Source organism: Cololabis saira, chromosome 15 (genome assembly GCF_033807715.1).
Source record: "Cololabis saira isolate AMF1-May2022 chromosome 15, fColSai1.1, whole genome shotgun sequence".
Classification (NCBI taxonomy): domain Eukaryota; kingdom Metazoa; phylum Chordata; class Actinopteri; order Beloniformes; family Belonidae; genus Cololabis; species Cololabis saira.
This window is the reverse complement of record NC_084601.1, coordinates 39,995,236-40,009,161: the sequence shown is the minus strand read 5'-3', so window position 1 is coordinate 40,009,161 and position 13,926 is coordinate 39,995,236. Positions and strand designations below refer to the sequence as shown.

At 37.3% G+C, this 13,926-nt stretch overlaps 1 protein-coding gene across 1 annotated transcript in view; it reads left to right on the top strand.

The window, feature by feature from the left end:
- The window catches only part of LOC133460928 (glutamate receptor ionotropic, kainate 5-like), a 96,959-nt gene that overhangs the window by 34,734 nt on the left and 48,299 nt on the right, over nucleotides 1-13,926 (top strand). The window contains exons 4-5 of the mRNA XM_061741641.1: nucleotides 173-282; nucleotides 3,733-3,906. Of these exons, the coding sequence (XP_061597625.1) occupies nucleotides 173-282; nucleotides 3,733-3,906 (284 nt within the window). The remainder of the gene's footprint in view (nucleotides 1-172; nucleotides 283-3,732; nucleotides 3,907-13,926) is intronic.

Sequence of the window (13,926 nt, the reverse complement as noted above, 5' to 3'; positions counted from 1 at the left end):
TCAGTGTATCGTTACACCCCTACTGATGAGTGTTGTTAAAGATGAGATCATGTTGTGAGTGAAGCTGTTGAGGTGAAAGTGGCTTCTCCTCGTCCCATCGTGTGCAGACTCCCCAACAAACACTCATCCCAGCCGTTCAGGCATTAATAATAATTCTGTGTGTTTGTTTCAGGGTCGTAAACCGGGATACTTCTCCTTCCTGGACCCGTTCTCTCCAGCCGTCTGGCTCTTCATGCTGCTGGCGTACCTGGCCGTCAGCTGTGTCCTCTTCCTCGCCGCCAGGTGAAACACCGGCCTTCTCATTTTAGTTCAGTGTCGGTGCTGTAAGCACATTTACTGACACCCCCTTTTATTTGGAGTGGGGGGGCTTTGGACTACGGAGGAGTATTAGGGCCAGGCTAGAGAAAAAAAATGTGAGAGTGGAAGATTTTTTTTTTATTGTGCACTTCAAGAAAAAAGACGAAATGTCGATAAAAAAGTCGGAACGCCGAGATTAATGTTGAAATACAATTTCGAGAAAAAAGTCAAAATTTCGTGAATAAAGTAAAAATTTTGCCTTTTTTCTCAACATTTCGACTTTTTTCTCGAGATTGTATTTCAACATTAATCTCGACTTTTAGACTTTTTTCTCGACATTTCAACTTTTTTCTTAAAATTTTGACTTTTTTCTCAACATTTCGGCTTTTTTCCTCAACATTTCGACTTTATTCACGAAATTTTGACTCTTTTCTCAAAATTTCGACTTTTATCTCAACATTTCGACTTTTTTCTCGAAATTCTGATTCAACATTAATCTCGACTTTTTGCCTTTTTTCTCGACATTTCGACTTTTCTCTCGACATTTAGACTTTTTTCTCGAAATTCTGATTCAACATTAATCTCGACTTTTAGACTTTTTTCTCGACATTTCGACTTTTTTCTTAAAATTTCGATTTTTTTCTTAAAATTTTGACTTTTTTGTCGACATTTCTACTTTTTTCTCAACATTTCAACTTTATGCACGAAATTTTGACATTTTTCTCAACATTTCGACTTTTATCTCAACATTTCGACTTTTTTCTCGAAATTCTGGTTCAACATTAATCTCGACTTTTTGCCTTTTTTCTCGACATTTCGACTTTTCTCTCGACATTTAGACTTTTTTCTCGAAATTCTGGTTCAACATTAATCTCGACTTTTCAACTTTTTTCTCGACATTTCGACTTTTTTCTCGAAGTGAAAAAAAAATCTTCCTCCTCTAAAATATTATTTTTATTTTTCTCCTGCCCGGCCCCAATGCTCTTCCGTATTGGACAGACCTTTAGATATGGCTTTCTATTTGTTTTATCCATGCAAGCATTATTTGGAGTCACACCTACATTTAGCAGCAGGGAGGGTTTTTGAAAGTACCTTTAATTCACTCTGGAAGAAGTTTGTACCGTAAGGGAATAAAATAACAAGAATGTTTTAGTTCTTGTCATGAATTCCCTAGTTTCTTTTTGTTATTAAACCTTTTATTAGAGAAATAAAGTCAGTTATACAAGATTCACATCATTATAGTGTCAATCGGGTATTTTTTTTCATTAAAAAAAGGAGAAAAAAAAGAAAAAAGGTGGAGGAGAAAATAAAAAATAAATCAATTAATGAATAAATAAAACAAATCATCAACCAAAATCCGATGTGCAGTCAATCCAAAACTAATACTAAATAAATAAATAAATCAAGAAGAAATCAAAAAGAAGATGCATTTGTAAGGGGATAGCAAAAAAAGGGATTTTCACTTTCGTCCCTCGAACATTCTGAGAAGTCACTTTAAAATACTAAATACCCCCCTCCAGAGAAAAAATGCTACACCATCAGCACAAGTTATCGGTCGACAACAATAGTTATAGAACCAATATATAGAATCCTCTAGTTTTTGACGCCTGTTTATGTGATTGCTATTTTTCTCCCTCATTCTGACTATAATTTGCATTTTTTACGACCCTGAAATGACTCCATCAGAGAGTTTAACAGCCCAGCTGAGCGACAAAACCAAACCTTGAAGGTGTTTATGTGTGTGTGTTAGACACAGACTTTAGTCATCCCCAGGGGGACATTTTGTAATCATTTAACTCCCTGTTTTCCTGCCTTTTCAGTATCTCAACACAATATAAAAAACTTTCTACAAGCAGACTTCCCTTTCACAAAACACACATTGGCTAGAACAGAGGTCTGCAACCCAAAATGTTTTAGATCCATATTGGACCAAAAACACAAAAAACAAATATGTCTGGAGCCGCAAAAAATGAAAATTCTTGTATCAGCCTTAGAATGAAGACGATACATGCTGCATGTTTCTATATTAGTTAGAACTGGGGGAAGATTTTTTTTTTTCATTATGCACTTTGAGAAAAAAGTCGAAATGTCGAGAAAAAAAAGTCAAATGTCAAGAAAAAAGTTGAAGTACAATCTTGAGAAAAAAGTTGAAATGTTGAGAAAAAAGTCGAAATGTTGAGATTAATGTTGAAATACAATTTCGAGAAAAACGTCAATGTCGAGAAAAAAGTCGAAATATCGAGAAAAAAGTCGAAATGTCGAGAAAAAAGTCGAAATATCGAGAAAAACGTCGAAATGTCGAGAAAAAAGTCGAAATGTTGAGATTAATGTTGAAATACAATTTCGAGAAAAACGTCGAAATGTCGAGAAAAAAGTCGAAATGTCAAGAAGAAAGTCGAAATGTCGAGAAAAAAGTCGAAATGTCGAGAAAAAAGTTGAAATGTCGAGAAAAAAGTTGAAATGTCGAGAAAAAAGTCGAAATGTCGAGAAAAAAGTTGAAATGTCGAGAAAAAAGTTGAAATGTTGAGAAAAAAGTCGAAATGTTGAGAAAAAAGTCGAAATGTTGAGAAAAAAGTTGAAATATCGAGAAAAAAGTTGAAATGTCGAGAAAAAAGTTGAAATGTTGAGAAAAAAGTCGAAATGTTGAGAAAAAAGTCGAAATGTTGAGAAAAAAGTTGAAATGTCGAGAAAAAAGTTGAAATGTTGAGAAAAAAGTTGAAATGTCGAGAAAAAAGTCGAAATATCGAGAAAAAAGTTGAAATGTCGAGAAAAAAGTTGAAATATCGAGAAAAAAGTTGAAATGTCGAGAAAAAAGTTGAAATATCGAGAAAAAAGTCGAAATGTCGAAAAAAATTTGAAATGTCGAGAAAAAAGTTGAAATGTCGAGAAAAAAAGTCAAAATTTTGAGAAAAAAGTCGAAATGTCGAGAAAAAAGTCGAAATATCGAGAAAAAAGTCGAAATGTCGAGAAAAAAGTTGAAATGTCGAGAAAAAAGTCGAAATGTTGAGATTAATGTTGAAATACAATTTCGAGAAAAAAGTGGAAATGTCGAGAAAAAAGTCGAAATGTTGAGAAAAAAGTTGAAATGTTGAGATTAGAAAGGAAAGGAAAAAGGAATAAAAAAGGAAAAAAGAAAAAAAGGAAAAAAAGAAGAAAAAAGGGAAAAAAAAATAAAAAAGTGAAATAAAGGAAAAAAAAAGAAGAAAAAAGGGAAAAAAAGGTGAAACATTTTTGAAAAGCTCCAGGAGCCACTAGGGCGGTGCTGAAGAGCCGCATGCGGCTCTAGAGCCGTGGGTTGCCGACCCCTGGGCTAGAACATTGTGTGAAAGTGCTGTCAATATATAAAAACATCCCCTGGCTTTCTGTAATACAAGACACCTTGTTGGCACTTGTTTTTGATTGAGCTGAATCTTGTTTTTCCTCCGTCCCGTCCAGGCTCAGTCCCTACGAGTGGTACAACCCGTACCCGTGTTTCCGGGAGCGCCGGGACATCCTGGAGAACCAGTACACGCTGGGGAACAGCCTGTGGTTCCCGGTGGGCGGCTTCATGCAGCAGGGCTCCGAGATCATGCCCCGCGCGCTCTCCACGCGCTGCGTCAGCGGAGTCTGGTTCGTACCAGTCCAGTGTTTTTCTGTCATGGACTAAAGTTTATATCTGATCCAGAACTTACAGGTTAACGTGGAGATTCCCCTCTGCATTTCACCACAACTCTGCAGCTTTACTTTCCCAACAGTCTGTGGGTATCCCTTATCCCAAATAAACCCAAGATGATGGTGGAAGGTAAAACACCGGTTAACAGCCCCATAGGAGGCGAATAACTCTCTCCTTAATTCAGTAGGACTCGAAGCTAAGATTGGAGAAATGTAATATGTAAGGGATAATGCCCGGCGAGTTACATTATAATAAATATATGGACTTGCCTCTGCGAAGTCCATATATTTATGATAATGTAACCTCGAAGGGCATTATCCCTCTTATACCACGGTCACTTACCAAAAAATATAAATATTAAATCAGTTATTCATGCTTTAATGTGTTTTCAGTGTAAATCATTAGTTATATTATCTTGTCTGCAACCGTAACCTGGTAAGTTACAACGTTTTTTAACAAGCCATAACTCAGTTTCCTTGGTAACGGTAGATATTCTAGTCGGCTCAGCTCCGCTCTGATATTTTCTTTTCTCTCCTCTTCTGCATCCCAGTCATCAAAATTGGTAAATTCACCAAATAAATTAAAAGAAATTACAAAATCCCTCAAATCGGTAGCCGGCTCTTCTTCTCTGAATCTCCGTTGCCGTGGTTACCACCTGGCAATTGATCCAGTAATGATATTAAAGTTCAGATTCAGAAAAACTTTATTTATCCCAGAGGGGCAATTGCAAAAAACAACTAAGCAGCATGATGTTGAAAGTACTGAATAAAATAAAATAAAATAAAATAAAATAAAATAAAATAAAATATAAAATAAAAATTATAAAAAATAAAAAGTAAAAAATAAAATAAAATAAAATAAAATTTTATTTATCAGGCAATTTGTGTAGGTTATAACTAATAACCTACACCTGCCAGCCAATCAGAATGGAGTATTCTCACAGTCCGTGGTATAACAGAACTCTTCCTGCAGTATTTTGGATCAGCTGGAGGGAGTTCAGCTTCATTAGGTCAATCGTCCCAATTGCTACTTGATAATTAATGAATTTTACCCCGAACATGTTCAGTTTTCACTCAAAACTGCTTAGATTCATGTACTTTTGACGACAGTTTACTTCCTCACCGTGTAACAATAGACCTCGGCTTGGATGTTCTTTCACAGGAGTCTGAACTGAGATGACTGAAAAAGTCCTTCTTACATCACACATGTTGTGAATGTGTGAAGTAAAGTCCTACATTTGGTGCAGGTTGGAGGTGTAGGTGGATGGGTGAATAGAACTCTAACGTAATAATTATAATCTGCAACAAAAATTTCAGTCAAGGAGCGTTTTTGTGTGTGGATCAGGAATCCCTGCCCTCCTCCTCTCTCTCTCCTCTCTATTCCCACCTCTGTCCATCTCTTTCTTTCTCAGGAACAGAATAGATGAAGGTGAACAGATGGTTATGGCTCTCATGTGGAAAATGATTTCAGTTTCCCCGGTTTTATTTCTGCTCCTCTGCTCTGCTCTGCTCTCACGACTAAAACCTGTGTCTGTCTCTGCTCTCTGCTGAAAAAACACCCATAATTCCACAATAGCTGATGTGGCAGAATCTTTTTGTTTCTGGTTTCCTTTTCATCTTTGTTTCACAATAAATGGTATGCATTTATAATATTCATAATACATTTTGAGACATTTTCTTACGAAACTGTTCAATTTCATATGAATTACAGGAAAATAATACTGTACATGACAAATAGATTAAAGCAGCACAATGGAACTTTCAGCTTTTGTTGAGTTTGGCGGCATCTTTTGGACAAAAGCGGTAGTGCTTTAGCAGAAAGAACTACGTTTCCCATGAGCACCAGCGTGTACTGCCGGAAAACTCCTGTCCCGTCGCATGCATTTGTTTTGATGGTGAATGAAATAAGACGGGACGGACTTTTCTGTTTCACCAAGTGAACAGACAGAACGCAAAAAAAATATGTTAAACTGCTGGAAAGGAACTGGAATTTACCGGGATACCTTAAACAAGGAAGCCAGGGAGCGGTATATGGAGAAAATAATGATTATTAACGGTCTGGATCCATATGAAAACCCTACTAAAGAATGGAGCTCCTCGTCGGAGCGCCACTCTTTAGAAGGATTTACTGCCGCAGTTCTGCACAACCCACGTCTTCGGCTACCTTGTTTAGGAGTGTTTGGCAGCTGCTTTGGTAAATGTTTGACTCGCCATGTGTTTCAATAAATGTGTATAACAGTACAACATACAGTACATGTTTTGTATCCCTCTTACTTCTCTTTTCTTTTTTTTGACTGCTATATCATGCTGAAGAGGCTTCGAGGCGTGAGCATTATTTTTGTTTTCCTCGTGAGATTATTTTTTTCCTCTGCAGCTACGAATAAGAGTTAATATTTTTTCCTCAACAAACTAGTTTTATCTGAAGATTGGGGTTAATTGCAGAGAGCTGGCCAGCAACTGCGTTTAGCTGGCGAAGTGGGGAATAAAACCCGTGTTTTGATCCGACTCGGTCTGTGTGAGTGTTTGTGGTACTGTGTGGAAGGTGTTTGGTCGTTACAGCCGCGATCCAAGCGAGCCGACGACTCTTTCACTCTTTTACTCTGTTATATCAGATACTTGGCCTCCGTGGTTCTGCCTCAAGCAGGAAAGTGGTGAAAAGTTAAACCATTAGGATCTTTTCCCCACGTCTGTTGTGTGGAGCTGCTGCAGCCACAATGCAGCAACGGGTTACCAGCTTCTCATGAGCTCTGAGCTCCATGCCCCGCCCATTTTCGTCTCGACTGCGAATCAGGAAGGAGGGGGAAGTGACGTATGCCGTAAAGCAGTCAAAGCCGTAAAAATGTGTAGTTTTTTAGTGTGACAGGGTTCCTACCATGCTCCTCAAACTTACATAGTGCCAGTGAAGGCGATACAGTCCCCTCAGACCATGACAGAGGTTCATTAAACCTGTTGGAAGTTGATGTACCATCACAATGACTCTGGAAATATTAGATTAAGGTGGAAAAGTTACGTAGTGCTGCTTTAATATTTGTACAGAACTATTTATTTTATTATTTGAATTATTCTTTTTAGATTACGTTTTAGGACTTTATATGAAATAATCAGTGAGGGACTGAAAGTAAATGTAATCAATAGAGGAAAATGAGGAATAATGAGATCTGCAGTGGTGATTTGTTTTGGCCTGCTGAGACAAAAACCACTTGTGTTACGTTAGATTTTGTCTTTCTTTTTTTGTCTTTTCATATCTCCCTCACCTGCTGAGCATTATGTTTTACATCAATTCATGTATACTTGTATTTCATTGAACCGTCACAAACTGTTGTTCTATTAGTCTTCAAATTGACATATTCCTATTTTTTTAGGCTTATAAATTGATTAGCTTTTTTAAATCAAATTGTATCATTATTATTCAATTATTGGTTAATAATGTGTACTTCTTTTTTTAACCTTTACGGTAAATTTGCTTCACACAACTTCAACTTTAATTTTATGTTTCATATGAATAAATAAATGGGGGGAGAATATGAGGCTACGAATATTTTATTGCTAAAGTTTCTATCATCCATTCCTTTGGAGAGCCAAAAGCAAAGCAAACCCCAGAGTGAGACACTCAATTAGGCAAATATGGGACTATGAAGTCCTTAAGATGTAAAAGAGCCTGTTTATTAAAATATTTGAAAAGAAGAACATTTATAAAGTAACTTTTCTGAATTTAACAAGAAGCCAAAATATTCTCAAATGGGAAATATGTATTTAGCTAAATCCTGTCAGAACTCTCAGAGGTATAGTGGTAAACACAAGTGGTCCAAACACAGAGCCCTGTGGAACTCCATGAGGGGCTTAAGTATTTTTAGGGGATGTATCAATAAAAAACAAACTTTTATTTCGAATACATATTCAGTTCAAATTTAGAAAACTTTATTAATGCCCAATGGGAAATTTTTATAATATAGGTATTTTTTTAATGTTTTTAATACTGTTAACAACCTGAGAATATGCAACATGTAACATGTAACATTCCTTCATAAATACAAACACAATGTAGTCCCAAACTTTACACTTGTAAAGACTAACTTAAGATTCCTTGTTTTTTTAAGCAGCTCAATGTAAAACAATGAACCATATGCATCATAAACATATGGATGAAAATAAAAGGCTCAAAAAATATCCCCTTCTCCTAAGCGGGATCAAAACAGGGGGATACAAAAACTAAATTACAAACAAATAAAGTGCACATGTAACAGCAGGGAGTAACTCAACCTATGAAGTGCAGCCATTTCCTCACCTGAATCCTCAGAGCTCAGCCATAAACTCGTGCGCCCGTCTGTGCGCGTGTGTGTGTGTGTGCGTGTGTGCGTGCGTGCGTGCGTGTGCAGGGGGGCATTATTGAGTTTTATGTTTTATGTAAAGCGCTTTGCGTTGCATTTTTTATTTTGTAAGAAAAGCGCTTAACAAATAAAGTTTGATTTGACTGGTCATTTTTTGCAAGCTGCTACAGCGTTGTCTGCTTTTGACGAGGTGGGGCGGAGCGGCTCTTTAGGCTGATTTATGGTTCCGCGTTACACCAACGCAGAGCCTACGGCGTAGGGTACGGTGCGTGTCGCGGCGCTCTCTGCTCGTGTGTTTGGCTGCAGGTATTTGAGACTCGACGTACTTCGATGGTAATTCATTTCAAATCGACATGCAAATAACTTTAGTCTTGTCCAGCGAACCATCTGCATCTTTTTGAAAGTGTTCAATTTAAAAAGTCCCTTTTAATTCTCCATCTTTCAATCCACCATACGTTTCCTCAGGCTACGGGTGCCGACGAGCGCCAGAAATGTTGCGCCTTTTTTTTTTTAAATCTCATGCGTTAAAAAAATTGTCAGCGTTAAGAGGACGTGAAGTACATTATATGTATATATATATATATATGTATATATATATATATATATATATATATATATATATATATATATATATATATATATATATATATATATATATATATATATAATATTAAGCATTTTTCTTTTGAAGATGGTTTCTTGTTTTATATCGTTTTGTGCTTTGCATCGTTTCTCCATTTGCAGCGTTTGATGATGCTGCATTTGTCTTTTCTGAACTTATCAATATGACTCTGTCCTTCACAGGATAAGTAACATGGATCACTGCAAAAACTCAAAATCTTAACAAGACTATTTGTCTTATTTCTAGTTAAAATGTCTCATTTTAGTAAAAGAAATCTCATTACACTTAAAACAAGATTCATCACTGGACAAAAACAACAATTTTCACCTGTTTCAAGTAGATTTTCACTTGAAATAAGTAGAAAAATCTGCCAGTGGAACAAGATTTTTTTGCTTGTAATGAGAAGATAAATCTTGTTCCACTGGCAGATTTTTCTACTTATTTCAAGTGAAAATTTAATTGAAACAGGTGAAAATTGTCAAATAACAAGTTATTTTTATTGTAATGACTCTTGTTTTAAGTGTAATGATTTTTTTGACTAAAAATGAGACATTTTAACTAGAAATAAGACAAATATTCCTGGTAAGATTTTGAGTTTTTGCAGTGTGTTTACCCACACGTTAACACAATCACTCGTCTTCAGTATTCAATTTTGGTTCAACAAGACAAGTCCTTTGAAGAAATTAGACATTTTTTTCATTTCGATGCTAAACTTCAGTATCACTGGCAGATTTTTCAACTTATTTCAAGTGAAAATTTACTTGAAACAGGTGAAAATTGTCAAATAAGTTATTTTTCTGGTGATGACTCTAAATGTTGAAATAGCAGTAAAACCACATTCATTGATGAAATGACATAAGGGATGGAAAGGGGGGATGACTTGGACTGTTTTTATTTCAGGGGGGGATGCCATCCCCCCTCATCACCCCTCAACTCCAGTACTGCTGGTCATGTCTGCAGAAGAACTCTGACCTGCTGCGGTATAGAAGACACCAGGTCTCTCCGGGTCCCTGGTGTCTGAAACTGGACTTTGGCGGGTGATGTTTGGGGCCTGCAGCCTGCCAGGTCCTTCCTCTCTGTATTGAGCTTAGACTGGGCTCTTGATCGCTCTGGGATCCGGGGAGTTTGCAGCCTCGGACTCACTCTTGCATTCCAAGCTGCTCTTGACGGATGCCAGGCTGCGTTTGCCAGCAGCATATTTCATTGTAACAAGATGATCAGCAGTCCGTGGTGTTAACGCTGTAACGGGCTGGTACATGTTGATAGGAAAGAGAAGGGGGTTGTCCTTCTACGACGCCATGTATATCCTTTAATAACATTTCTCTAATAGAGTTTACTTTTGGTTGATGAGTGAACCATAGGATTGGAAGAACACACAAAATATATTGTGTTTATGTTAATTGCATCAAATTGAAATAATCATATTTTGACTTCTTCTTTCAGCTCAAAAGAATCTTCAAATTAGGTTAATTGGTCATTCTATCAATAGTGTTGGAGAAATTTGTTTCTGCACTCCAACTATGCAGCAGAAAGACTGACTACGTTTACATGCAGTCAAAATTTGGGTTATTGCTAATATTCCGGTTACTGAAACATTCAGAATATTCCGTTTACATGGTAATTAATCATTTGGGATATCTGGATCAAACCAGCGACGCACGGAGAACATCATGACGCAATTACTGTAATTTCTGCTTCTTCTTCCTGTATCCAAATTTAAAAAAAAATGCTGCTTCGCGCAACTTTTCTCTCACCTTCTTGTAAATCTGGCTATCCCCGTACTTTCTACCGTCTACAAATGCAGAAATGTTCATATTTTATGAAGTGATTAGTCTCCTCCTCACTCCAAAAGTGTGGGATGGTCTTGCGTTTCTCCGTGTTTATAAGAACTTCCTGGAGTCAAAAGACTAGAAAACAAATTCATGTTCCGTTTGATGGGGATATTCCGTTTGGTGTTTACATGACCCAATATTCGGGTTTTAAAAGGAGTAACCCAGGGGTCATATTGGGGTTTCTTTAAAACCCCAAAATATGAGCAAATCCGGGTTATTCAAAGGGGTTATTGGTGTTTACATGGCCGTGCAAAACCGGGTTATTGCCAATATTCGGGTTTTAAAAGGGTTATTGATGCATGGAAACGCAGTCAAATGAGACACAAGACAGAGAGAAGTGAGATTCAACAATCTTATTACCAGAGATGTCTTCAGTATTCACATTCATTACTCAGGTAGAAGTATAGATACTAGAGTTTAAAAATACTCCTGTAGAAGTTGAAGTATCAACTCAAGTTTTTTACTCAAGTAAAAGTATAAAAGTACTGGTTTCAAAACTACTTAAAGTATAAAAGTAAAAGTAATGTAAGGGGGAAAAAGCCATTAAGGACAAAAGCCATTGAAAATAAATGCATCTTAGTATAATGCAAATATATTAAAGAAGCATATATGTGTACTATTGAGCATTAACATGTGTTTCAGAGAGCAGCAGATATGATGACTAGTTACCTATAAGTATTGTAATGGTGCAAAAAGTCAAACTTCAGAGGCATGTTATCATTTATCCTAACCTTTATTGGAATGTACATCCAAGTTTAGTTGCAGGAATCTGAGGGAACGGATGTAAGAACAAAACTGGACAAGAACATCTGAAACAACCACAACCAAATTCACTCTATCCGGATGGAGCAATTTAACTGGATAGTTTTTATTAAAGGCCCAAATGAAATAGAGTAACGAGGCTGTTTTTAAAATGTAAGGAGTAAAAAGTACAGATAATTGTGTGAAAATGTAAGGAGTAAAAGTAAAAAGTCGTCTGAAAAATAATTACTCCAGTAAGGTGACAAAGTATTTGTACTTTGTTATTTGGCACCTCTGCTTATTACTTACAAGTACAGGGAGTAGTCGGGCAGCTTAACATAAGTGTCAGCTTCCTCCTGGCTAGTGAAGTTATAGTTACAAATCAATCATATTGAAAGTATTCAGTTGTCTCCAAGGTTTATCTGATTCAATCATGACTACTACAGTCTTTTAGTTACATTCAACAGGGCAAAGGTGCCTCTTCCAACACTCTTCTAGTTTAATTCCATAGTTCAAACGTTGCTTCCAACACTCATCTTGTCAGGTTTTTTTTTTTTTCCACTTGTAATGCCGTGGGTATAATGATAGTTACAAACATTACAAAACAGAGATAATTTACATACATTTGCATAACACATAGGAGGAAGTGTTTGCACATGCGTTAACTGGCAGCCTGTCCAGGCTCTCCGGTGGATCCCTGAGACCCCAAAATAAGAATAAGCAAGTACAGGACTGTCTCAGAAAATTAGAATATTGTGATAAAGTCCTTTATTTTCTGTAATGCAATTAAAAAAACAAAAATGTCATACATTCTGGATTCATTACAAATCAACTGAAATATTGCAAGCCTTTTATTATTTTAATATTGCTGATCATGGCTTACAGCTTAAGAAAACTCAAATATCCTATCTCAAAAAATTAGAATATTCTGGGAATCTTAATCTTAACCTGTAAGCCATAATCAGCAATATTAAAATAATAAAAGACTTGCAATATTTCAGTTGATTTGTAATGAATCCAGAATGTATGACATTTTTAGGGCCCGAGCACCTTCAGTGCGAAGGCCCTATTGTATCTGTAGGAATTTTTATTATGGGCATGCCAAGTAGTGGCATGACCATATTGCAATCGTCCAGAATGGCCCAAAGGGCAATGCTGCTAGCATGCTAAAGTCGCAAAAGTCCCACTGCGCACCAGCGGGTGTACAGTATGACCCCGCACTGATGTGGAAAAAAAAAATCCCCGAAAAGTAAAACACGGCCGAAAAAATGAGGAAAAACATGAAAATGAAGGCGTAAATTAGTACCCAGAAAAGGTTTCCCTTTTCTTATTATTATGGGCATGCCAAGTAGTGGCATGACCATATTGCAATCGTCCAGAATGGCCCAAAAGGCAATGTTGCTAGCGTTTCGCTAACATGCTAAAGTCGCAAAGGTCCCACTGCGCACCAGCGGGTGTAAAGCATGACCCCGCTCTGTTGTGGAAAAAAAAAATCCCCCAAAAATGAAACACGGCCGAGAAAACCTGAAAAATGAAGGCGTTAAATTAGTATCTAGAAAGGTTTCCCTTTTCTTATTATTAGTGCCACGGCTGCGCCACGTGGCACGCCTCCTCCATTGAGCTGCGCAAGCTCAATGGAGGAGGAGTGCCTCGTGCGCAGCACGAGGCACTCATACTATTGCTCAGGCTTATTTATTATTAGTGCCACGGCTGCGCCACGTGGCACGCCTCCTCCATTGAGCTGCGCAAGCTCAATGGAGGAGGAGTGCCTCGTGCGCAGCACGAGGCACTCATACTATTGCTCAGGCTTATTATTATTTATATATTCTTCCGTAAAAACTTTGTCCGGCTACTCCTCCTACAGCTTTGAGAAAACGCGAAAAGTAAAAACGTAGAAACGTGCGCCTTAATCGGGAATCGATGGGTATGACTTTTATTAGCGATTGGCGTGCACGTTTTTGCGCAACGTGCACAAACGTGCGCTTTTTGCCCCATCCGGAACGCATTGCGTGAAGTTTGGGGCCTCACCACTCGCACACCGTTACTCGAAAAATTCTGAACCGATTTAGAAAGTTGTAGGCCCTGAATTTAACTACAGTCCTGTGGATTTTCAGAACGATGGCACGAATAGTTTTTGCACGAAGTGCAAAAACATTTCCAAATTTCCAAACTAATGGGGAAGATTTTCCCATGCATTTCAATGGCGCCATTATAAGCGGATGGGAAAATGTTGAGAAAAAAAAGACAAAATTCACCTTTTTTCCGAGTCACGTATCTTTCTCATACTTGCACGTAGAAACGTCATTCAAACTTCAAAACGGAGGAAAACTTCTCTTCTCTCTCCAAACCCGAAACAGTTTTTTCCTAAAATGTACACTTTTCAAGATATGAGCCCTCAAGCGAGGACTGGAAATCACTTTTTTTCAAATCTAGAGCACGGGAGTCAGTTTGCTAG